We start from the raw sequence: 27,500 nt of genomic DNA, 5'->3' as shown, positions 1-27,500 counted from the left end.
TAATTATTACTATCAGTATTAAATGAAGGAGAAAAACACGCAAACCATCATAGTGATGAATGCGCAGGGTTTAGTTACGAGTAACTCAAAAAGAAAAATAGAGTACTTAGAAGAACTAACCCCAAAATGAAAAGAAAATAGATATAATGAAATATAAGTGAAACCTGGTATTCCCAAGAGAACTGGGAATGATGATCATCAATAAAAGGGTTCCAAACTTATAGATCAGATAGAAAAAATAGGAATCAAGGGGGAACCGCAATATATGGAAAGACAAAAAACAAGGAAAAATATATGAGAAATATAGTAACTCAGAATGTGAAACTAATAGCGGTAGAATTTGAATCTGAAAAATTGATGAAATAGTAATATATAGACCTCCTAATACTAAAGAGTTTGACTTAATAATTGAAAAATTGGATGATATATGTAGAAATCACAAGGACTGGACTATTCTCCTATCTGGTGACTTCAACTTTCCTTTCGTAGAATGGAAAGAACGAATAGGAGATTGTGGTTGTACTTATACATATAAAAAAGAGAGTAATAGTAGTGCAGAAGATAAGAGGCAATTTGAAAAGCTATTAGATATGCTACTAGAATACAACATTCAACAAATAAATCACCTGCCAACAAGAAAGGAAAATACTTTAGACCTAGTATTGTGAACGAGTATGAATTATGTTAAAGAAATAATAGTTTATAATGCGAGTATTTCAGACCATAATGTCATAGAATTAACAGTTCATTCCAAAGCAAGTGAAAATAGAGATAAGCAAGAAATGAAAAAGTGGGAAGGATATGGAAAATACAACTCTACAGTAAAAATATAAAATGGTCAGAAATTAATGAAGAATTAAACAAAGATTGGGATAACATTTTCGTAAGTGATGACATAAGGGTAAAATACGGAGATATTATATAAAAATTATTGGAGATAATAGTGGAAAAAATATATACGAAGAAGAAAAGAAAAACATCATTCATGCATACCAAGAGACAGAAGAATCTGTTCCAGAAAATCAGAAAGTGGAAAAAAAGGTCTTGCAAAAGAAAAAAATGCATGGAAAGTTATAGAACTAAAAAGTAAGATAGAAAATGCAGAAAAAAAGATTATACAATCAAAAGAAAATGAAAAACGGGACTTGGAAGAAAAAACCCTATTAAATATCAAGCAAAACCCCAAACTATTATACTCATATGCGAAGAAGATGAATAAAAGAAGAATAGAAATAGGCCCTCTGAGAATTGAAGGAGATTAACGAATGAAAAAAGGAAATTTGCAACATACTGGCAGAACGATATAAGAGAGAATTCACCCCTAGAATAGATAATGAAGATAATGATATAGAAGTAAGGGATGAAAAATAGTGAATATTTAGCTGACATAGATATTAATGAAGCTGATATTGTGCAGGCTATTAATGAAATTAAAAATGGAGCTGCTGCAGGGCCTGATGGTAATTCCTGCTATTTTGTTAAAGAAAGTAGTTCATTCTATCGCAAAGCCACTTGCAATATTATTAAGACAAAGTGTAGATACAGGCAAGAATATATGATGAGCACAAATTAGCGTATATTACCCTACTTTCAAAAGTGGATCAAGACTAGAGGCAAGTAATTATAGGCCTTGTGAGTCTAACATCACATATAATGAAAGTGTATGAAAGGGTAATGAAGAAAAATATTATGAAACATTTAATAAAAAATAATTTGTTTAATAAAGGACAACATGGTTTCGTACCCGGAAAAAGTACACAAACCCAACTGTTAGTCCACCGTGAAAACATATTCAAAAATATGAAAAGCGGAAATGAAACAGATGTGGTTTATTTAGACTTTGCAAAAAGCTTTTGATAAAGTAGACCATAATATATTAGCGAAGAAATTAGAAAACACAATATCGTGGATAAAGTAGGAAGATGGTTAAAAGAATTTTACACAACAGAAAACAGATAGTTATTGCAAACGACGAGAAATCGGATGAAGCCAAGGTAATATCCGGTGTGCCGCAAGGTACGGTGTTAGCTGCAATACTGTTTGTTATTATGATTGAAGACATAGACAATAATGTTAAGGATTCGGTAGTGAGTAGTTTCGCAGATGACACAAGAATAAGTAGAGAAATTACTTGTGATGAAGATAGGAACGCTCTACAAAGAGACCTTAACAAAGTATATGATTGGGCAGAGGTAAATAGGATGGTATTTAACTCTGATAAATTTGAATCAATAAATTATGGAGACAGAGAAAGAAAGCTATATGCATATAAGGGACCTAATAATGAGACCATCACAAATAAGGAAGCAGTTAAAGACCTTGGTGTGATGATGAATAGGAACATGTTATGCAATGATCAAATAGCAACTCTGTTGGCAAAATGTAAAGCAAAAATGGGAATGTTGTTACGGCACTTCAAAACAAGAAAAGCTGAACACATGATTATGCTTTATAAAACATATGTTCGTAGTCCACTTGAATATTGCAATATGATATGGTACCCACACTATCAAAAGGATATTGCACAAATAGAGAGTGTACAAAGGTCCTTTACAGCTAGAATAGAAGAAGTTAAAGACCTAGACTACTGGGAAAGACTACAATTCTTAAAATTATATAGTCTGGAAAGGAGAAGAGAACGCTACATGATAATTCAGGCATGGAAACAGATAGAAGGAATAGCAGAAAATATCATGGAATTAAAAATATCAGAAAGAGCAAGCAGAGGTAGATTAATAGTGCCCAAAAATATACCAGGAAAAATAAGGAAAGCACACAGGACATTAATCCACTACGCACCAGCATCGATAATGCAGCGTCTATCAATGCGTTGCCAGCTCATCTGAGGAATATATCAGGAGTGAGCGTAGATGTGTTTAAGAATAAGCTCGACAAATATCTAAACTGCATCCCAGACCATCCAAGATTGGAAGATGCAAAATATACCGGAAGATGTACTAGCAACTCTCTGGTAGACATTAGAGGTGCCTCACACTGAGGGACCTGGGGCAACCCGAACAAGATGTAAGGTCTGATGTAAGGTAAGGTAAGGTCTCTCTTTCTTTCTTTGAGGGATTTTTTTCGGGGTTGGGGAAAAGCTTTTGGCCCAATCTCATTTTGGATATTTCGGTTTTTGCTGAATTTCTATCTTATTCTGTTGTTATTCCTTCGTATCTTTTTCTTTTACTAATTTGTCTAACTTCATTGTTGACTCTTCCCTGATATTAAGTACTTTTACCTTCCACTTTTGTTTGTCTCGGTTTTTTGAGAGATAAATAACATATTTCTATAGAAATATCAACATCTCTTATTAAAGATATTCCAGTAGGCTAAATACAGGTTGTCTGCCCATTGAAATGAAGCCAATGTGTCTGGCCAGCATTTGGATGGGGTACCGCCCATGAACCTTTGGCACAAGCTTCTTCGACTTTGTGTGAGGGCGAGGGACTGTATATCCTGTGTATTTGTGCTTCATTCAGGAGAGAGAGAGAGAGAGGTTAAACGCTATCGAGAAACATCGTTTCGTAACCAACTCCTGCCAAGAAAAATAAAATTAAGAAAGAGATAAGTTCGTGTAACCAAGTGTTACAGACATTTTGATGTGTTGCATATATGTTGAAAAGAGTTACTGACATATTGGCAAATGTTACTGACATGTTGACAAGTATTGATGTCATGTTGGTAAGTGTTGATGACATTTTGAAAATGAGTATCTAACATGTAGGTAAATGTTCCTGACATGTTGAGAAGTGTTGCGGACATTGAGAAGGGACATATGTTAGTGACATGTTGGGAAAATGTCATGTCAGTGGTATGTTGGAAAATGTTATGTTAGTGACATGTTGGAAAAGTGTTGGTGATATATTGACAAGTGTTCCTGAAATATTTACAAGTGTGACTAGCGCGTATTCAAGTGTTGCCAACGTGTTGACTTTTAACATTTATAATTAATTCTGCAGTTGTTTTTCGTCAGTCATTACTGATTGTTTATTTTGTTAATAGTACAATCAGCGCCAGGAGTCTGAGGTTGGTTAAGCCAGGTGAAGCAGAAAATGTTTGACACTATTTTCGGTTTAGGAAACATTATGCTCTGTGGAGGGAAAGGTCAATTATTATTATTATTATTATTATTATTATTATTATTAGGTTATTATTATTATATTATTATTATTAATATTATTATTATTACCTTTTTTATTCAGTTTCAGCCTTAATACTAGTTTTACAAGGTTTGTTACAGATTCTCTCACTCTCTCTCTCTCTCTCTCTCTCTCTCTCTCTCTCTCTCTCTCTCTCTGTGTGTGTGTGTGGTTACAAGTGTTTTCCTTCTCTTTTTCGAACAGGAATTTTGTGGAACCCTGCTCCCACCAAAACAAATGGGCCAGAAGTAATTTCTTTGTACACTTCCTCAATTTCGTAGAGCCCCTTTATACAACCTGGGCTATTTTCGTCGACACTAAACTCTCTCTCTCTCTCTCTCTCTCTCTCTCTCTCTCTCTCTCTCTCTCCCTCCTCTCTCTCTCTCTCTCTCTCATGACATTTATGCTTTTACAATAGTATACAACATCGTATAAAATAGAAAAATATCTTTTATGTAGATTATTTAAATGAAACTCATTTCTTAGCGTGTAATGGTATGCACGTAATAATACTTTCTTCGTTCTGTAACGAGGTTTCTTGGTAAGATTGGCCTAATCTAGTTACATTACTGGCGCCATTATTTTATTCTTTCATTTCTGTCTGTCTTCAGACAAGGAGTCTAAGTACAAAACCAGCAAAAGGAAGTAATAATAAATCAGAATAATGATTATTCAGTCTCATTACTGAGATACGCCATTAATCCCATTTTTTATCAACGTCAGTTTTATCCACAGACGCCACTAGACCCTCGTCGACGCTTTCTGCTGGCGAAGTTCTCAAAATGTTTCCATTTCTATTGTCTTTTTTCTCTTTTTCCCAGTTCCCAAGTGCCAATTGACCCTTCCATCGATTACATTTGTGCCTGGATTACATTGCTGCTTGAAAGCGAGAGAGAAAGAAAAAGCGTTTTATTCGAAACGTTTGAATTGTATCTGGGTTTGGGCCACTTCGAAAGGGTCCAGTTGTTTGTATTGATTTTCACTTTTAAGTTTTTAATAAGACTTCTTTGAATGGATGTCGCACTTAGAGAAAATAAGTTTTCTGTGGAAAATTAAATAATTTTACCCACCTCGTACAAGTTTGTGAAACCACTTGATTTAGATATTTAGGAACACAATTTTTTTCCTTTTATACCGTACGTGGGCTTCTTAACGAATCTTGTTGAAACCTATTAAACTTTTGCTTGGAAGCCATATAGAGGTAAAAATGGAATTTCTCTCTCTCTCTCTCTCTCTACTCTCTCTCTCTCTCTCTCTCTCTCTCTCTCTCTCTCTCTCTAGTAAAAGGCCGTAGATATATGAGACTATTGATATGGAAATGGTGTTAATTGAGATGTAAAGGGAACTACTTGCTTTCTGATTCATTTATGTATTCATTCATTTAATTATTTAGTCATTTTTCAATTATTTATTCAGTCAGTTTTTATAAATTTATTTTTAATTATTTATATATTTTTTGTAACGCTAGTCATTCGTGTAACAAGTCAAAAGGTGAATTCATAATTGATAATGAGAGGCGTGAACGAACTTCCTGGAGAGAGAGAGAGAGAGAGAGAGAGAGAGAGAGAGAGAGAGAGAGAGAGAGAGAGAGAGAGAGAGAGTTGCCCTGCCGTGGCGTTGTATAGATTTGTTATAAATCTCATTTAAAAAACTTTACATAGAATATGGCTAAATAATGCTTCCATATTTCATTGGGAGAGCCAATCTTATTTGAAGACTTCTGTGAGAAACCATAATAAGAAAAGGAATGGTTTCTTCTTGGAATGCTCATTATAAACTCATTAGAGAGAGAGAGAGAGAGAGAGAGAGAGAGAGAGAGAGAGAGAGAGAGAGAGAGAGAATGTATCACGTCCCTAAAAATAGAAAAAGGAATAACAAATTTTAAAAAATCGAGCGTAAAAACTGGAAAACTAATCGTGATCCTGCCTGATCATAGGAGGACCGACTCCTGTCCTGTGCCGTTGCCCCAAAAATCCCGATCAAAAGGAACCAAAAATAAAAGGACTCATTCGATAGAAGTTGACTCAACTGCTTCTATTATTCTTATTTTTTCTTATTATTTTAAGAATTATTTTGTTCCCTCCTTTCCATTTTTATTTATTACATTTTTTTTGTCTCACGTCTTGTTTTGAAGCACAGCATTGGCCGACTGACAGATTCTGATATGATTCTCTCTCTCTCTCTCTCTCTCTCTCTCTCTCTCTCTCTCTCTCTCTCTCTCTCTGAAGGTGAAAAGCACAAACCCACAAGATGTTCTCCATCAATTGCCGCTTCAAAATGGAAATATTCGCTTCTTGATAACAATTTATAAAGTAAAGGATTTGTGTGGATGTTTGAAAACACATCATGAATATTTCAAACTACTTTTGAAATAATAAAGCTGGCTTTTTGCCAACACGGGCTCTTGCTCCTGAATCCATCCTTAACATTTGAAATCACTGTCATATTCTCGTTTTCTCTTTAATTTAATTTTCTCTTAAATGCCCATTGATAGCAGTGATATGTTACTGTCTCCTGTAAATTACAGCTCATCCGTCATTGTAAATGTGAACTGTCCGTGTGTTCAGTGAATCATTATAATGTTAATTGAACTGCGTAAGTACATTTATAGTAATTCTACCATCTGTAGATTAGTTCGTTTATTGTAAATGCCCACCATACTTGTTTTAAGTAAATAATTGTGATGTAAATTGAACGGTATCATGTGGAACACTATTTGTCCATCAGGTGAATGTTTACAAATTACTCATTCGAGTTTATCTTGGATCTAACTGGCATCAGTGTCCATTGCTATGTTAGATCAAACACAGGATCTGTGGAGGCGACGTCTAAACAATCATTAGTGTGAGTCTCATTAATGATGGCTACTAGCTAATAGTCTTTAAGGACGAAGCTTCTCTTGCTTATTAATAGGTTTTAGACTTTTTTTTTTTTTTTTTTTTTTTTTTTTTTTAGATTGGACTGAATATTCGTTTTATTTCTTCGTGTGGACACTTGAAGCTTCATAAGTGTCCTACGGAGATAGTTGCAGTCTCGTGTTTGCGGCGTCCCTTAGGCCCCCAGCTGCGCCCACTTTCTAGCCTTTTACTTTACCTCCTTTTTCACCTCCTTTCCTCAATCTTGCTGTCTAGCCTCTCTGACTCTTCTGATGCAAATGTGACATTTTCTGACCCATTTCCACTTTTAGACCCTTATACTTCATTTCATATAGTTTATGGACATCATGATTTTGCTGTCCAACTACTCCAACTCCCTCGTTTCGCTGTCTTGGCAGAACATACCCTCAAGTGATTGGTTTGACGCCTAAATTTCATAAAATTAATCTAATGAACAGTTGTGTTGGATTCCTATCTATATATATATATATATATATTATATATATATATTTATAATTATATATATTAATTATATATTTAATTAGAGAGAGAGAGAGAGAGAGAGAGACGGAGGAGGAGAGAGAGAGAGAGAGAGCGAGAGAGAGACGAGAGAGAGAGAGAGAGAGGAGAGAGAGAGAGAGAGCTTATTACAAGTGAAGCTAATTGCATAAAGAGAGAAACCCATTTCCCTTCTGCCAGGCGTCGACACAATATGACTCCAAGGTAAATCAAGACGACGTCTAATGAGGTCATGAATCCCTTCCGGGGAAGGAGGTCAGAACAAGACATTATTTGTCCGGGTATAATGTCTTTGTTGCCCACTTGATGCAAATGTAGAGATGGGTATGCATTAAGGGAGTAAAGTAACTGACGTATACTTGGATGCAAGGGTGGTTGTAATTAAACAGGCATTTGCTAATGATCGATCATAATTTCGTGGGTTTGTATTAATCACACTTTTCTTCCGTGGAAGTGATTGCGAGAGAGAGAGAGAGAGAGAGAGAGAGAGAGAGAGAGAGAGAGAGATTTGTCACATACGTGCTTGGCTCGTTCGTATCCAATACATTCAGCCACAAATACGGTTTAATATCGAATTCAGTATAGCTTGGAAAGACCTCACACCCGAGGGGAAGTTCAGTCTATAATTCCTCCTACAGAGGCCAAGAGTCATTTTCAAAGAAGACATTCAAAGTTGAAAATATTTTCAAGTTTTTTTTTTTTTTTTTTTTTACACTCGATAAGTCTTATCCCGATACGGACTGTCAATGCCTCTTGTCTGTCTGTAGGAAGCTTCAACCTTCAGTTCCCGTCCAGTTGACAGTCAGGCTGGATATCTGGGACGAAATCCAGGAGGGCGATATCCTGGTGCCTCTGTCCCGGATTTGGAGTTTTGTTGCTCTGAAGATCTTGTTCTGTCCTTTGTCACCAGTTGAGAAAAGACTGCGAAATGAACATATTTTTCGGGGAATTTTGCAGATCAACATCTTCATTGTTCAGTCTCCATCCCGTATGGGAATAGTGTCATCAGTGCACCTCACGCGGTGCATTGTAGGCATTATTACTTGGGGTTCTCTGCAGCGTCCCTTCCGTGGCCCCTAGCTGAAGCCCCTTTCATTCCTTTGACTGGACCTCCGTTCATATTTTTTCTTCTTTCTTACTTTCCTCCAGCCTCTCCTGACAGTTGTTTCATAGAGCTTCTTCAACTGCAAAAGGTTTTCCTTCTGTTACGCCTTTCAGCCTTGAACATCGTTAAGACTTTTTAAGACTTGCACATTGAACATTATTAAGACCATTTATGACATCAATTTAGATTATTTTAAAACTTGAATGTCAGTTACAGTTTTTAAGACTTGAGCCTGATGTTGACTTAAGACTGGAAGATCATTTGGACTTGTTAATACTTTATTTTAGATTTTTTAAGACTTGAATATCATTTACAATTTTCAGGACTCGAGCTTAGCTTAGGCATTGTAAAACCTGAGCAGCCTTTAGACCTTTTAAGACTTGAACATAGTACATTTAGAGGTTTTAAGAGGAACATCATTTGGAATTCTTAAGACTTGAGCATCATTTAAACTCTTTAAGACTTGACTTTTCTTTCCTTTAGACTTTGAAACCACACTGAAAGAGAATGAGAGAGAAAGCGACGAAGTATTGAATGGCAGTAAAGAGAGAGAGAGAGAGAGAGAGAGAGAGAATTTGCTGTATGCAGAATAGTCCCCTGGAATTCTGTCACTGCCAGTTCTGAGGGGAAGGGAGACATTGGACACTTGTTTGAAGAAGGCTCTGCTGGAGAGAGAGAGAGAGAGAGAGAGAGAGAGAGAGAGAGAGAGAGAGAGAGAGAGAGAGAACAATTGCAGCCTCCTTTTCCCATGGTCGTGAGGATGGCAGCTGTCAAGTTAGATGTTCAAATAAGGTATTTTATTTCAGGCTCCTAAATACGGCACTTCTAAATATTTGGGGGAAACAGTTTTGCCTTTTAATACTTATGTAAAAATACTTTTTATTATTATGTTATGTTTGAAATTTAAATTGGACCTAAATCATAATTATGGCTTCATCATAAGAGTTTGGGTCCTTGTTTTAAACTACTGACGGCGTGAGAGGCGGTTGAGACACACACTCTCTCTCTCTCTCTGGTGGTAGTCAGAATAGCCATCAAATATGATTAACGTGTAAGGTTAAATGCAAAACTGTTCGTCCCTTTATTCAGTAAGTGGTATGAACTTTGGACGTTATTATTATTATTATTATTATTATTATTATTATTATTATTATTATTATTATTATTATATTTGAAACTGATATGCTCGATAACTTTCAAGGAAAGGCTGCTTATTGTATAGACTTTATTCACACACAGGAGGACATTACTACTTTAATATTCTTTATTTAACGTTTGATTTTAAGATGTCTGTTATGACTGTAAAGTCTAAGTTAATATTGATACCTTTGAAGTTTAACAAATGCCAATATAAAGCCGAAAGGATCTGGGTGAAATTCCCGTCTTCCCTTTGCTTTCACTTTCACCAGTCTTCGACTTCTCTTCACCTTCCCGTCTCAAAGGTCTCATCCTCGGAGGCCCGGATCCTTCAACTCCTCTTGTGCCCACAGGAGCCCAGCTGGCTTTATCACGTCCTGCTCCCACGGTGGACATTATTTAAGGTTCTTTCCTGCTTCCCTTCGGCCTCTAACTTCATTCCTTTAACTGCACCTCCGTTCGTATTCTATTTTTTCCATCTTAGTTTCCTCAACCTTCTCCTGAAAATGGTTCCATAGCGCTTCAACTGCAAAAGATTTTCCTTTTGTTACACCTTTATAACTTATTTATTTTCAATTTCCCTTTCATCGCTGAATGACCTCATAGGTCCCAGCACTCGGCATTTGTCTAGATTTTAGATTCTCTATTCCCTTCTGAATAGGATTAGTTTCATTCTTAGACGTAGTTTCATTGTACTATTTTGGTGAATGATTTATGTAAGCAGTATTGCTACGCGTTTTTGGGGTTATTGCCATAATGGACTTTGCCGCACGCACCAAGCTTCTCGCGGGGTGTAGGGGCGTCTGTCGCACCCCCAACCCTCCTTCGTTTTCCAGACCTGGGATTAGCGCGAGTTAATGAAATCTCCAGGGAGAAAGAGTAGGAGTGAGTAGGAGAAGTGAAGAAGTGGCGTTGCTTAATCTAGGTTTCTGCTGATTGTGGGAAGTCATTTGAAACTATGGCTTCTTATAAACTGTTTCAGTTGTGTGAACAAAATTGTCTTATTTCCTGGTGGAAATTCCTGTTGTGCAGAGAGCATTAATTAAAAGTATATTTCCTCCAAAGGCTTCGATGAGCTACGTTTATTGCCTAATGACCCAAAGGCTGTAATCTGACTGGTTAGCCTTCTTCTTCTTCTTCTTCTTCTTCTTCTTCTTCTTCTTCTTCTTCTTCTTCTTCTTCTTCCGTACGTTATAGAGATGAATTTCTTGCTTCTTTTTTAAGTTTTGGTGAAATTTGAGATGAATAGTTTTGATGGAAGCTGTCTGTGTGTGTGTTTATATGATGATCTGCTTTGTGAAGAACCAGTTGCCTGTTATCTTGACTCTTCTTGAAGATTTTAGTCAGATTAGTAAGAATATTATCAAGAATCAAGTTAGATTCAAATTAGGTTCTCTTGGAAGTCAATTGCTATTATTGTTTGTATAGATGAAAATGTGTTGCATTACTCGTATATAAAGTAAACATTTCTCTGATCATTAGTATGAATATAGCTTATTTGTTTTTTTTATCTTTTCCTAAATTAAACTAACAGTTTATTTTCTCATAGGAAAGATGAGATTTCTTTTTTGATAATTAGTTGTTTTTTCCATTTAACGTTTAATTTCTTTAATAAAACTGTCATGTATTTATCATCAATATTACATTAAACTGGGGCACAAATGTTTCAATTTCAGTCGTTTCAAGTTCCTCTGGTAATCCCGGGATTACTTTGATGTATAAATCAGGATCCTATGTTAGAATTTATCTGATTATTATCATTAAGTGAAATTATCTTCCTTGAGCCTCATCAGATAAGAGTCAATACCAAAGGCGCTCTCTCTCTCTCTCTCTCTCTCTCTCTCTCTCTCTCTCTCTCTCTCTCTCTTCTCTCTCTCTTAGTAAACGCTGGTTTACTAATAATGACACTGAGAAAATTTGCCAATAAACAAAGCACTGATTCTTCAAAAAGTTGAATATATTAGAATTTTTTTCCTCTCTTCAACCTTTGCAGCTTGGAGTGTGTGATTAAACGTCTCGCCAACTAAATAAATCTTATGATTTAGTTTCTAACTGTCCTCCAGGACTTTTGGATTCGATGAAATATTAAAAAAATTAATTTATTTGGTGGTGGGTCATTGATTTCATTAATGTATGGTACACTGAATTTAGGGAGAAAATATATGGAAAACTGTTATATTAGACACTCGGATGAATTAACATTGATAGATACTGAAAAAGAGTTCATTTTTCACTCGATGATTTTATCAGATATTTCCATGGCAGACTATTATAGTCTCGAGAGAGAGAGAGAGAGAGAGAGAGAGAGAGAGAGAGAGAGAGAGACCTTTCAAGAGGATTTCTCCCTAATTAAATGACAGTCATTTCAGCTGAAGTTCATCACCTGAAGAGAGAAAAACGAAAACTGGGAACTTTTAAAACTGGATCCGAGACCTGGAATGTGGGAATCTTTTTGTAGAAAGTCGCGCTTTCTTCTTCCGAGTGGGGAGCGGTTTTTAAAGAGGCTTTCGTGAGAGAGAGAGAGAGAGAGAGAGAGAAGAGAGAGAGACGAGAGAGAGAGAGAGAGAGAGAGAGAGAGAGAGAGAGAGAGAGGTGCTAGTAAATGGGTTTGTTTTAAAATCCTATGATAATTCTACGTAGTTTTTATCGTTTCGTACTTGCGGTTGTCGACTTGTTGTACACATGTTTGGGACAAGTTGCCAACGCGTGTTTATGACATTTTTTAATGTACTGTTGACGCACCTTTTAAACTTTGGATTAGTTTGTATCTAGTTGTTGATTTTTGTTATTGAGTTAAATGTTTCCTTGACATACTTTTTCTAGATATTTCACCTTCCTGCCGCCTCCTGTTCCCGCTACATTTAGCAGGAATCGCTAACACACAGAATAGCTCTGTGAAAGTCAAGTTAGAGAGTTACATATGATCAGGAATGTGGTCATATGGAGTGATGGCAGTGGCTGTTCTTAGATATTTCTTTTTTAATGAATAATGGAAGACGCTTCTAAATCTTTGTTGAATAAGATTAAATGGAGTTTCAGTGTATTTAATGGAGACTTCAGTAGATGATTACGATGGTAAATTTGTCTGTGAAACACAAGCTCATGTGTTGGTTAGTGTCTTTCAAGAATCTAGGACTTAGGACATGCTCGTGAATTTTATTTTCTATTTCGATTACCATTGAATTCATTATAAATCATCTCCCCAAGTATTATTGTTGTCAAAATGAAAAGGAGTAAAATTTGACATTCAGAGGAAATCAAAGACCTCTAATACTGGTAGGTGGAAGAAGACCTACATGCAGCGAGAGAGAGAGAGAGAGAGAGAGAGAGAGAGAGAGAGAGAGAGAGCTTTACACTTCAAATGGCAGAGAAGGCACCTCCCAGCCTTTCCACCTGGGTGTTACAAAGTTATTAAGAAGATCCGTCGTGAATTATGAATAATTAAGATGGAATCCCACCCGTAGCTTTCAAAGAAAGTGAGGTTTGAAGAGCCTCCCTTCAGAGGCGGCTCCCAGACTTTGTGGCTTCGATCTGCATTTTTCTTTGGCCTAATTTTGTATTCATTTGGTCGAACTGTTATGTTAGCGGGTCTAATGGAAGTTATCTTGATTATGGTAAGACATTTTTTGAGAAAATTCACTCAAGAATTGATCATGATTATGGAAAGACATCTTCTAGAAATATTTATTCAAAAGTAGGTAAAATTTTTTAAAAAAGTTTTTCACAGGGTTTTATAGTTCTCCTCTCTCTCTACGTCTCTCTCTTCTCTCCTTCTCATTCTCTCTCTCTCTTTCCTTTCCGTGAATGTAGCGAATGAAAAAAACATACATGACACAATCGTGAAACCTTTTTTATCAGCTCATTCGGAATATATTTCTCGCAATCCTGGTACTGTAAGCCTCATTTCCTCTTCTTTGACTTCTAACAAGCGCCGACACGAGAGAGAGAGAGAGAGAGAGAGAGAGAGAGAGAGAGAGAGAGAGAGAGAGTGATTCTGTGAAGGTCTGAAGTAAACGAGAGGAACGTCAACATTTTGAGGCGGACAAACAGACTGGCCTAATTTTTTATGTCGTGTTGAGGACGCGTAACCAAGCAGTTGTGTGAAGTTAGGCTGAGGGAAATAAGGACGCAATGACATAATAATAATGGGGAAGAGTATGACTGCAATCCCAAAGGGAAATTGATAAGAGACGCTTTCACTGGATGACTTGAAGTTATAGGTCTAAGGGAGAGCAGATGTCAATGCAGAATTGAACCTGTAGCTACTTCAGATTTATTCGAAAGCTTTAAATCGCATAGGGAGAGAGTTGTCTAAATATCATTTCATAAGAAAAGAATGGCGTTGGAAGCGTATTGAATAAAATCAACGAAAGTTGAAGAATATTAAAAAAAGATTAGAAGAATAAATGACGGCACTGTGGAACCACATTATAATCGACGAATAGGGTTGGGAGCGCCATTGTGGTTTGTGATGTCCCTAGACCGGTAATGGAAAAATGGAGGGAAAATTGAATTACACGACGTCAAAGGCGTCATTCAGTCGAGATAGTCATTTGGGTCGAATGTCGTCTAAAAGGTTTCTAAATGGAAGGCTGAGATGGAGGTAGATTGTTGGTACTGAGGCTCTTGGTCAATGTTTGGCCATTCCGTCAATTTAGTTCATCTTGGATTTTAATCACTTTTCCCACACCAAAAACAAGCTTATTGTGAAATTTCATTCCAGAGAGAGAGAGAGAGAGAGAGAGAGAGAGAGAGAAATACCACAGTCTAAGGTGACACCCTTAATGACAGTTTCCTTGTTCACTTGTTTGTTTCTTTTGAGGCCTCTTGCTTTAAAAGAGAAATCATAATTTTGTCGTTTGTCATTCCCCAAAGTGTACAAACAAGACATTTGACGGTTGCTAGTCGGCCTTGGAATAAGCGAAGTGCTGGAACAGCCAGTGTCTTGTTTGCATTTTAGAGTCGTCAACTACCAAAGTTGCTTTCATTTTGTAACGAAGATAATTATTATAATGTCGTTTTGATTGAGCGTCTATAGCCTTTTAGGCCTGCAAAAACATAGGCTAACCTGTAGAAATCATGATTGTCCCTCGAATTGGAAATGTCTGGAATCAACAATCTAATTGTGAGGGGAAGGGGAAGAAGAAAGGAGAGAGAGAGAGAGAGAGAAACACCACTAAAATGATTTATCGGGAAACTAAAGTAATCCTGTTTTTTCAGACGGGAGTAGATCCTACGAGGGATTCGGCATTTTTTAAAAATAGAAATAAAGTTATTTATCCCAGAGAATATTATGTTATTTAACAAAACTGATCTAATGTTATGTTACCGTATTCTTTTATATAACTTGTTGAGGGCGCTACAGTTACATAGCTTTATTAAACGTAATGTTACTTCACGATTTTAGACCTGAAAGTACTATTTTTTTTTTTCAAAGAAAAAGGTTCCCTTTTCACAAAGAAATAGAAATTGTGTAAATGTTTGTGACTGACTATTAATGTCATTCAGGCTCCTGGACAGTTTAAATCTTGTACATCCAATTGTTTCAGAAGCCTTGTGCTGGAAAATCCAGAAAAGGTTAAAAACGTCAAGTTTTGTCGGCTTCCCGCTCTTGTGGATGTAGCGAGCAATGAAAAGCACACTTCACTGCCACCAGGTGGAGGAATACATTCTCTCTCCCTGTGGAAGAACTGTTCTTGGTTACTTGGCCCATCGTTTCAGAAGTATTTAAAAAAAAAAAAACATGTAGCAAGGGAGCTAGGAAATCTAGAAAAGAGAATTTACAAATTCTGCGCATCCGTGGAAGCCAATAATTTGTTGATTTGGCAATTTTGTTTGTAATGGCTTTGTAGGTTTTTAATCTCTCTCTCTCGCTCTCTCTCTCTCAAGTCATCTTTGAGTATGAGCCATATTTATTTTTAAAAAATCATGGCTTTCTCCTCTTCTATGAATGTGGTCCTGAGCTAAAGTAAAAGTTGTTATTACCATTCAAATTTCTGTCATTCCCCATTGGTTAAATTGGAGACCGAGTCAAAGGTTCCAATCTGTTAGGAAGAAGAATCATCACTCGATAAGATTGGAAAAGGGGTAGGAAAAGGGGATGCCTTATCTCCCCCGCTCCGTTTCTCTTCACAGAATGTCGCTTGTAATCCTGATATCTCTTCCTAGATGCTGTTTTGTTTTTGTCCTGTTGCGTGTATGTATGTACTATGTATGTATGTGTGCGTGGTTGTGTAGTTAATGCTTGATCTTGGAAAGCATCGCGAAAGGGAGCTTAAATCTCACACGCACTGCAGAAGTTGAATAGTGGACGCCATCTGTCATTGATTAAAGGAGGGAACTGATTTCTACCTTTTATCTGGGAAGGTTATAATTATCAAGTGATATCTGGTTGAGGGATGAGGGGTAGGGGTGCAGAGAGAGAGGGAAGAGGCAGTGGGAGGGGGGGCAGGGGGGAGGAGGGGCGAGAAGGACTCAAATTACAGTCTCCTGAAAAAGAAGGATTGTTCTCCGGAGTTCAATTCTTACTTACGACGAATCTTCATGTATTCCTTTTGAGGAGCTCTCCTCGAGAGAGAGAGAGAGAGAGAGAGAGAGAGAGCGAGAGAGAGAGAGATCCAATGTCTAGTCTTCGGCAGCAGGTGTAGAAGCTTAGAGAGTGCATCCAGTCATGATACTGATTTATTTAAACATGCAGCATGACGCCTGTAGAGTCTGTATGTATGTCAGAAGCAGAGAAGCGAAGGTGACTGGTAGGTACCAGTAACAGTGACTCAACTGAATGAGCAACATGGACGACGACACACGTGCTTTGAGACGAAACGTGCAATATAGTCTTCATGATAATTAATTTTTCTTTTATTATTTTTTATTTATGGAAATTCTCTCCATATTTGTAACATCTATCGAGTTTGGAAGCAAAAAAGAACATCTCTCTCTCTCTCTCTCTCTCTCTCTCTCTCTCTCTCTCTCTCTCTCAATAAGCGTCCTTAAAAATCACCATAAACATGTACTGTAACAATATTGAGGAATTCCCCATAAAGAAAATGAACATATTTACCAAGAAGCCATGTCAGTGTTCCCTCGAAAGCCCCCTAATGGATTTTGGGGTTCATTCATTGGCCCTAGTTAACGAAGAGGGGATTCCAAGGGTTCCTCTCATTAATGCATATCCCTAAGTCACTCTGTCAAAGTGTCAGCTTCAAATGATACTTTACATCACAAAATTATAGAGACAAATGGCTGCTATTATATGTTTAAGGAAGTTTGGGTGTAAAGTGATACTGTTTTGAATAATTCTATAATAGTTGCTTTGGAATAGGTTTGGGCAGCTTTCTAGGAAAAAGGGTTATAATGTTATGTCATGTTTAAAAAAGGTTCTTTCCCCCATTGGGTGTTTGTGCTGTCTGTACACCTCTCTTGGTGCACTTTAGGAGTGACTGAAGGTTCTCTGCGGTGTCCCTTAGGCGGCACCTAGATGCAGCGTCTTCAATTCTTGTTACTGTCCCTCCGTTAATATTCTCATTCTTACATCATCTTTTCCTCAACACCCTCCTAGCAATGATTTCATAGTGCAACTGTAAAATGTTTTCCTCCTGGAACACCTTTCAAACCTTCTTCCTTTCCATTTCCATTTCAGTGCTGAATGAGGTCCCGGCGATTTTGGCTTTGGCCTCGATTCCATATTCCAGGTCCGACATAGGGTCTGTCGTTAGAATATGATAGTTCCTCGTTTGTCTGTATGGCGTTTGAACCTTCTGGTCTTCAGTGTTGAGGCTCAAATGCTCCTCCTTCCTTACGTCGGGGCATTGGGGCATTTCCGTTCATCTTGGCTGTGTCTTCCTGACTGTGGAACCCTCCTTCGCAAATCTCCGACAGATTTGTTTTTTGTACAAGTGGGCGTGAATATTTCAGTGTTTCTTGGTCATACGGTAATTTTTTTTTTCTTTTTTTTTTTGTAGCAATTCTGGTTTGCATTACCTCCACCAGCTACAAGGCAAAGCGATAATGGGTGCTAATAGTGGTGGTAGTGTCATCCAGTTGGAGTTAACATGTTTTCTAGTAAGTGGATGCCTTTCTCATATTCTTACAAAAAAACTTCATGGGTACGGGAGTTTTTTTTTTTTTTCTCCTTTTTTTTCACAAAAGTCTCTCTCGTGAATGTTGGGAAAGCTGATACCTTCCTCATATTCGTATATAAAAGCCTCCGGAAATGGGAGGGATTCTGGTAGTAGTTTCTGCAGTGTGATCGTACGTGAAAGTGGATGCCTTCCTTATATCGTAAGAAAACTCCCAGATGTAATGGTTGTGATATTAGTATTAATTGGTAATGGCAGGAGATACTCTGAAATGTAATGGTTGTGATATTATTTTTGTATAATATCGAAATGCTCGTATTATTTTTTATATTAATTTGCTTTCATGAATGCTGTTATCATTGACATAACGGAGTTAAGAAAACGAGGTGTTCATTGCATATCGGCCATGCAACTTTTTCAACTTGTAACCTGGCGTTGATAGATGGAGGTGGTGGGCGGTCTCTTTCACTTTAAGAAATGGACACAATTATTGGTCAGCTTCCAAATGTAAATTTAAATTGAAAGTGGAAATTTGTCACACATCGCGCAACTTCTGAAGCTTCCCAGAGAGAGAGAGAGAGAGAGAGAGAGAAAATATATATTTTCACTGTGGAATCCAACGTCCTCAGGAGGGAAGATGCAGAGAAAGAATTTCCTCCCAGATCCATTGAGACAGATTCCTGTATCACTTCATCTCCCTTTACCCGAAGCAGTGGAAGGACGTAAAGGGGAATTTCAGAGTATTAAAAATAAATAAAAAAAAAAGGGTAAATGAAAGAAAAGGGAAAAGTGAGAGAGTGAAAAGAAAAATACAAAAGAGTAAAAGGGAATTGGTGATCGGAATAGAATACAAAATTCGATTCCAAGTCAGATTTACTTGAACTGGTTCTCTGTTTTGGGCTCCGTTTTTTTCATATTCATTTTTAAAGTAATGTATTGAACTTTTAAACCAGTTCCGTTTTACAGTGAGAGAGCTGCCCTTTCGCTATTGTTATATTCTTGAAGCTTTCCTATTTTTCCCTCTGTTGGTAAGAATGTCAAGGGTTCCCCCCCCCCCTCTCTCTCTCTCTCTCTCTCTCTGGACTATTCTCCTATCTGGTAACTTCAATTTCCTTTCGTAGAATGGAAAGAACGAATAGGAGACTGTGGTTGTACTTATACATATAAAAAAGAGAGTAATAGTAGTGCAGAAGATAAGAGGCAATTCGAAAAGCTATTAGATATGCTACTAGATTACAACATTCAAACAAATAAATCACCTGCCAACAAGAAAGGAAAACTACTTTAGACCTAGTATTTGTGAACGAGATTAATTATGTTAAAGAAATAATAGTTTATAATGCGAGTATTTCAGATCATAATGTCATAGAATTAACAGTTCATTCCAAAGCAAAGCGTGAAAATAGAGATAAGCAAGAAATGAAAAAGTGGGAAGGATATGGAAAATACAACTTCTACAGTAAAATATAAAATGGTCAGAAATTAATGAAGAATTAAACAAAGATTGGGATAACATTTCGTAAGTGATGACATAAGGGTAAATACGGAGATATTATATAAAATATTGGAGAAAATAGTGGATAAATATATACCGAAGAAGAAAAGTAAACATCATTCTGCATACCAAGAGGACAGAAGGATCTTGTTCCAGAAAATCAGAAAGTGGAAAAAAAAAAAGGGTCTTGCAAAGAAAAAAATGCATGGAAAGTTATAGAACTAAAAAGTAAGATAGAAAATGCAGAACAAAAGATTATACAATCAAAAGAAAATTAAAACGGGACTTGGAAGAAAAAACAACCCTATTAAATAAATCAAGCAAAACCCCAACTATTATACTCATATGCGAAGAAGATGAATAAAAGAAGAATAGAAATAGGCCCTCTGAGAATTGAAGGGAGATTAACGAATGAAAAAAAGGAAATTTGCAACATACTGGCAGAAACGATATAAGAGAGAATTCACCCCTAGAATAGATAATGAAGATAATGATATAGAAGTAAGGGACGAAAATAGTGAATATTTAGCTGACATAGAAATTAATGAAGCTGATATTGTGCAGGCAATTAATGAAATTAAAAACAAAATGGAGCTGCTGCAGGGCGGATGGAGTCCCTGCTATTTTGTTAAAGAAAGTAGTTCATTCTATCGCAAGCCACTTGCAATATTATTAAGACAAAGTGTAGATACAGGCAAGATTTATGATGAGCACAAATTAGCATATATCACCCTACTTTCAAAAGTGGATCAAGACTAGAGGCAAGTAATTATAGGCCTGTGAGTCTAACATCACATATTATGAAAGTGTATGGAAAGGGTAATGAAGAAAAATATTATGAAACATTTAATAACAAATAATTGTTTAATATAGGACAACACGGTTTCGTACCCGGAAAAAGTACACAAACCCAACTGTTAGTCCACCGTGAGAACATATTCAAAAATATGAAAAGCGGAAATGAAACAGATGGGTTATCTAGACTTTGCAAAAGCTTTGACAAAGTAGACCATAATATATTAGCAAAGAAAATTATTAGACAATATCGTAGATAAGTAGGAAGATGGTTAAAAGAATTTTACACAACAGAAAACAGATAGTTATTGCAAACGATGAGAAATCGGATGAAACCAAGGTAATATCCGGTGTGCCACAAGTACGGTGCTAGCTGCAATATTGTTGTTATTATGATTTGAAGACATAGACAGTAATGTTAAGGATTCGGTAGTGAGTAGTTTCGCTGATGACACAAGAATAAGTAGAGAAATTACTTGTGATGAAGATAGGAACGCTCTACAAAGAGACCTTAAACAAAGTATATGATTGGGCAGAGGTAAATAGGATGGTATTTAACTCTGATAAATTTAATCAATAAATTATGGAGACAGAGAAGGAAAGCTATATGCATATAGGGGACCTAATAATGAGACAATCACAAATAAGGAAGCAGTTAAAGACCTTGGTGTGATGATGAATAGGAACATGTTATGCAATGATCAAATAGCCATTCTGTTGGCAAAATGTAAAGCAAAAATGGGAATGTTGTTACGGCACTTCAAAACAAGAAAAGCTGAACACATGATTATGCTTTATAAAACATATGTTCGTAGTCCACTTGAATATTGCAATATGATATGGTACCCACACTATCAAAAGGATATTGCACAAATAGAGAGTGTACAAAGGTCCTTTACAGCTAGAATAGAAGAAGTTAAGGACCTAGACTACTGGGAAAAAGACTACAATCCTTAAAATTATATAGTCTAGAAAGGAGAAGAGAAACGCTACATGATAATTCAGGCATGGAAACAGATAGAAGGAATAACAGAAATATCATGGAACTAAAAATATCAGAAAGAGCAAGCAGAGGTAGATTAATAGTGCCCAAAACTATACCAGGAAAAATAAGGAAAGCACACAGAACATTAATCCACTACGCACCAGCATCGATAATGCAGCGTCTATTCAATGCGTTGCCAGCTCATCTGAGGAATATATCAGGAGTGAGCGTAGATGTGTTTAAGAATAAGCTCGACAAATATCTAAACTGCATCCCAGACCATCCAAGATTGGAAGATGCAAAATATACCGGAAGATGTACTAGCAACTCTCTGGTAGACAGAGGCGCCTCACACTGAGGGACCTGGGGCAACCCGAACGAACTGTAAGGTCTGTAAGGTAAGGTCTCTCTCTCTCTCTCTCTCTCTCTCTCTCTCTCTCTCTCTCTCTCTCTCTGACACCCTTAAAATATTCTCTTTTATTTCCAGGTACGTTGATCTATTGCATATTATTCAGGCTGCGAGAAGAGTACGAGGCTAATATCAATATTGTAATTCTTCTCTTTAAAAGTTTAACGTGACTGATTCCCTCCCCATCAGTCACTCTCAAGTTAAAACCACAAAAATTAAAAACTCTCTCATCCATTGCCATTTTACAGGACTTTAGTTTCTGGTCACGTTTCAAACACGATTGATTACCAGGATTTGATGTCCGTTTGCCTGATAATCTTGTGTTCATTTCCATTTCACAAAAGGCTTTGTGGATCTGGTTTCTGGATTTGTTTTTTTTTTTTCTTAATATTTATTGTCTTGGGTTTGCTGGAGAGGGAATAGATTTCAGAAGTTGGGTTATTCGAAAGGCCTCGGTTGGAAGTGTCAGCTCTCGGAAAAATCCACGTTTTTTGGGGGTTCCATTTTCTATAGAGAGAAATATGGACGGATTTCATTGTTCCTTTGTTAATGTCACCTTCTATATATCTATCTAGCTAAGATTTCACTTCTTCTTCTTCTTCTTCTTCTTTTCTTCTTCATATTTTCCTGGGGGGAAATTCCTGCAAAAGCAGAGCAATTGGCTGAGTGTCCAGGTTTGCTTATACTTTTGGACTCTTGCTTTATGGCCACTTTCCTCCACTTTCTTTATGGGAGGAGAAGTTAGGTCTGTCTGAGAGCGGGAGAGTGAGAGACAAGATTAGGTCAAGAGCCTCTACAATTTATAAACTTTAGTGTTTGTAGACAAATGGTTGACTCACGGGAGTTGTGTGTGTGTGTGTGTTTTTTGTACGTACTTGAATACGCTGTTAAAACCACTCTGCAATGACGGAAAAGCTTGTTTTCATATTGTGTTACTGTCCTTTATTGTTAGTTTCTGGTTTAATATACAGTTTTTGTGGTTTTAATGTCATGAATCTGAAAAGACATAAGCGCCTCACACCTCTTAATAGTGTCCGCCTAGATAACTAGTTCCCATGAGAACAAAAACCCGTTGTTTTTCCGTAAAGGATGTGACTATAGACAGATACCAGGAATTTCTAGTCGGAGTAATTATCTTTTTTATTTTATATGTTTATGAATTATATACATAATTTATATATATAATGTATAATTATTATACAGAAAGTTCTTATTACTCGATTTTGCGTAACTTTCAAGTCTTGAGCGTTTAGGCCTAGGCCTATACTTTAAAATAGTAATAAATTTGCTTTTTCTAGAATAAGTTCAATGTGCACATAAGATGTATGTAATTGTGTGGGTGTATGTGTATGTGTTTGTGTGTATGTTGAACCGCTCACGATAATTCCCAATGAAATTACAAAATTCTCCTCAGACTTTGTCTTATGAAATTTGCATTCCAAATGGGTTTCCTTTGGTCCAAGAAGATTAAAATCCCAATTATAATATAATCACGTTAAAGTCGTTGAGAGAGAGAGAGAGAGAGAGAGAGAGAGAGAGAGAGAGAGATTTTGCATGATGATCTACGTTCTGTTTATGACAGCTGTTCACCAGAGCGCAAAATCCTCTTTATAAAAAGCAGCTTATGTTTAATACACACGCTTAAATTTAGGTGTTCTGTCCCCACCCCCACCTCTCTCTCTCTCTCTCTCTCTCTCTCTCTCTCTCTCTCTCTCTCTCTTATTTGAAGATGATTAGCTGTAGCTTTCTATAACCAGTTAGGCTTAATGGTTTCGGTCTAAGTCAGTGAACGAACTGCAGAAAATAATATTTTTCTTAATAAATAGTCAGGAACAGAGGTCAAAGTTGCAGCTTCTGTGACCTTATGTGCAACATAGGACTTGTGTCCTGCACCTTCATCTCCTTAAAAAAAATGAATAGTTAGTCATTATAAACAATGAATTTTATAATTTGTCATTAAGAATAATTATTCACCCTTCATTGTAGTGGACTGCCCATTTTATATAGTGAAACCACTCTCTGTGTGACGTCATCAGGAATCATTTGAACTTCAAAGCTATCGGTGGAGGCGAGAGAATTTTGCCTCTGACAGATATGGATTGTTTGGGCTCATTTGGGCCTTGTTCAAGGTCACCTAAGGGTCCTAATTGTGTTTGTTGTTTGTTTTTAATGTTTTTGTTTTTTATATGTAAGTGTATGCGTGTGAACAAGAGAGAGAGAGAGAGAGAGAGAGAGAGAGGAGAGAGAGAATAGAAGTAGCGCTATCTTTGCTGGTGATGACAGGTGAGGGTTAGCACGGAAAATTCTCTCTCTCTCTCTCTCTCTCTCTCTCTCTCTCTCTCTCTCTCTCTCTCTCGTTAAGACCATCTTACCCCTTGAGCAGAAACTGGAGAAAAGGACGCCATAAAGTTTTGTTTATATCTTCCACTCTCTTCGGTCTGAGAGGAGCCATTATTGTATTCAGGAAAGAATAGACAACGGGATTTGGGTGTTTTAGTCAAATTAACCAGACCCCTGATTCTAGTTTTTATCTTTATAATTTTTGAAATATCTTTTGAGTGGTTCAGCTTAGCCAGTTTGAGGCTTCAGGAAGGGTGAGAGAGGGATTCATTCGAGGCTTCAGGAAGAGTTAGAGGTTCATATGAGGCTTCAGGAAGAGTTAGAGGTTCATTTGAGGCTTCAAGAAGAGTTAGAGATTCATTTAAGGCTTCAGGAAGAGTTAGAGAGGGATTCATTTGAGGCTTCAGGAAGAGTTAGAGAGGAGAGGGATTCATTCGAAGCCTCAGGAAGAGTTAGAGAGGGATTCATTTGAGGCTTCAGGAAGAGTTAGAGATTCATTTAAGGCTTCAGGAAGAGTTAGAGCGGGATTCATTTGAGGCTTCAGGAAGAGTTAGAGATTCATTTGAGGCTTCAGGAAGAGTTAGAGAGGGATTCATTTGAGGCTTCAGGAAGAGTTAGAGAGGAGAGGGATTCATTCGAAGCCTCAGGAAGAGTTAGAGAGGGATTCATTTGAGGCTTCAGGAAGAGTTAGAGATTCATTTGAGGCTTCAGGAAGAGTTAGAGAGGGATTTCATTTGAGGCTTCAGGAAGAGTTAGAGATTCATTTGAGGCTTCAGGAAGAGTTAGAGCGGGATTCATTTGAGGCTTCAGGAAGAGTTAGAGATTCATCTGAGGCTTCAGGAAGAGTTAAAGAAGGATTAATTTGAGGCTTCAGGAAGAGTTAATGAAGGATTCATCTGAGGCTTCAGGAAGAGTTAAAGAAGGATTCATTTGAGGCTTCAGGAAGAGTTAAAGAAGGATTCATTTGAGGCTTCAGGAAGAGTTAAAGAAGGATTCATTTGAGGCTTCAGGAAGAGTTAAAGAAGGATTCATTCGAGGCTTCAGGAAGAGTTAGAGGTTCATATGAGGCTTCAGGAAGAGTTAGAGGTTCATTTGAGGCTTCAAGAAGAGTTAGAGATTCATTTAAGGCTTCAGGAAGAGTTAGAGAGGGATTCATTTGAGGCTTCAGGAAGAGTTAGAGAGGGATTCATTTGAGGCTTCAGGAAGAGTTAAAGAAGGATTCATTTGAGGCTTCAGGAAGAGTTAGAGATTCATTTGAGGCTTCAGGAAGAGTTAGAGCGGGATTCATTTGAGGCTTCAGGAAGAGTTAGAGATTCATTTGAGGCTTCAGGAAGAGTTAAAGAAGGATTCATTTGAGGCTTCAGGAAGAGTTAATGAAGGATTCATCTGAGGCTTCAGGAAGAGTTAAAGAAGGATTCATTTGAGGCTTCAGGATGAGTTAAAGAAGGATTCATTTGAGGCTTCAGGAAGAGTTAAAGAAGGATTCATTTGAGGCTTCAGGAAGAGTTAAAGAAGGATTCATTCGAGGCTTCAGGAAGAGTTAGAGGTTCATATGAGGCTTCAGGAAGAGTTAGAGTTTCATTTGAGGCTTCAAGAAGAGTTAGAGATTCATTTAAGGCTTCAGGAAGAGTTAGAGAGGGATTCATTTGAGGCTTCAGGAAGAGTTAGAGAGGGATTCATTTGAGGCTTCTGGAAGAGTTAGAGATTCATTTGAGGCTTCAGGAAGAGTTAGAGAGGGATTCATCCGGGGCTTCAGGAAGAGTTAGAGGTTCATTTGAGGCTTTAGGAAGAGTTAGAGATTCATTTGAGGCTTCAGGAAGAGTTGAAGAAGGATTCGTTTGAGGGTTCAGGAAGAGTTAGAGATTCATTTGAGGCTTCAGGAAGAGTTAAAGAAGGATTCATTTGAGGCTTCAGGAAGAGTTAGAGAGTGATTCATTCGAGGCTTCAGGAAGAGTTAGAGATTCATTTGAGGCTTCAGGAAGAGTTAATGAAGGATTCATCTGAGGCTTCAGGAAGAGTTAAAGAAGGATTCATTCGAGGCTTCAGGAAGAGTTAAAGAAGGATTCATTTGAGGCTTCAGGAAGAGTTAAAGAAGGATTCATTTGAGGCTTCAGGAAGAGTTAAAGAAGGATTCATTCGAGGCTTCAGGAAGAGTTAGAGGTTCATATGAGGCTTCAGGAAGAGTTAGAGGTTCATTTGAGGCTTCAAGAAGAGTTAGAGATTCATTTAAGGCTTCAGGAAGAGTTAGAGAGGGATTCATTTGAGGCTTCAGGAAGAGTTAGAGAGGGATTCATTCGAGGCTTCAGGAAGAGTTAGAGATTCATTTGAGGCTTCAGGAAGAGTTAGAGAGGGATTCATCCGGGGCTTCTGGAAGAGTTAGAGAGGGATTCATTTGAGGCTTCAGGAAGAGTTAAAGAAGGATTCATTTGAGGCTTCAGGAAGAGTTAAAGAAGGATTCATTTGAGGCTTCAGGAAGAGTTAAAGAAGGATTCATTCGAGGCTTCAGGAAGAGTTAGAGGTTCATATGAGGCCTCAGGAAGAGTTAGAGGTTCATTTGAGGCTTCAAGAAGAGTTAGAGATTCATTTAAGGCTTCAGGAAGAGTTAGAGAGGGATTCATTTGAGGCTTCAGGAAGAGTTAGAGAGGGATTCATTCGAGGCTTTAGGAAGAGTTAGAGATTCATTTGAGGCTTCAGGAAGAGTTAAAGAAGGATTCATTTGAGGCTTCAGGAAGAGTTAAAGGATTCATTTGAGGCTTCAGGAAGAGTTAAAGAAGGATTCATTTGAGGCTTCAGGAAGAGTTAAAGAAGGATTCATTTGAGGCTTCAGGAAGAGTTAAAGAAGGATTCAATTGAGGCTTCAGGAAGAGTTAAAGAAGGATTCATTCGAGGCTTCAGGAAGAGTTAAAGAAGGATTCATTCGAGGCTTCAGGAAGAGTTAGAAAGGGATTCATTTGACGCCTCCGGATGAGTTAAAGGGGAATTATTTGAAATCCAGGGAGAGAGAGAGAGAGAGAGAGAGAGAGAGAGAGAGAGAGAGAGAGAGAGAGAGAGAGGGAGGGAGAGAGTAATAATAATAATAATAATAATAATAATAATAATAATAATAATAACCTTTATTCCAATAATACATTGGGTTTTCTATTTACATCAGGTCATCAACCAAGGTTAGAAAGCGTACATTAAAGCTATTAAAAAACAATAAAATCATAGTATACTAAAACAATATGCACACATACATAATTATATAATCTATATATAATTGAATTAGGAAAATTGTAATTTTGGTTAAAACATTGTTCCTAGAACAATCATTAGTAAAATTACTCCAACATAAAATGTTCTCCATAGTTAATGGTGTCTTAAAAAGCGGTTATTGACGTGAGACGTGGCTAATGTCAGGTACGGTTGTTTCCTTTAAAACTTATCTACGAAGATTAATTATTGTTTAAAAGATGTTTTCTTAGTTTATTTTTAAAAGATCTTAGGGATTCTTCGTCTTTCAATGAGCCAGGTAAACTATTCCATAACTGTGGACCTTTAGTATTTATTGCCTTGATCTATATCGGTATTGGCTCTTCTGGACACTAGATTATTTGCTTGTCTTGTAGTCATCCCTGTCACC

General features: G+C 37.2%; 1 protein-coding gene across 1 annotated transcript in view; it reads right to left on the bottom strand.

Annotated features, from left to right (window-relative positions):
• Positions 1–17,593, bottom strand: part of LOC135199012 (uncharacterized protein DDB_G0286379-like) — a 74,465-nt gene extending 56,872 nt beyond the window's left edge. The window contains exon 1 of the mRNA XM_064226927.1: positions 17,390–17,593. Coding sequence (XP_064082997.1) covers positions 17,390–17,593 — 204 coding nt within the window. The remainder of the gene's footprint in view (positions 1–17,389) is intronic.
• Positions 17,594–27,500: the final 9,907 nt, after the last annotated feature.

Source organism: Macrobrachium nipponense, chromosome 25 (genome assembly GCF_015104395.2).
Source record: "Macrobrachium nipponense isolate FS-2020 chromosome 25, ASM1510439v2, whole genome shotgun sequence".
NCBI lineage: Eukaryota > Metazoa > Arthropoda > Malacostraca > Decapoda > Palaemonidae > Macrobrachium > Macrobrachium nipponense.
The sequence above is the reverse complement of the archived record's forward strand: the minus strand, read 5'-3'. Positions and strand labels throughout refer to the sequence as shown.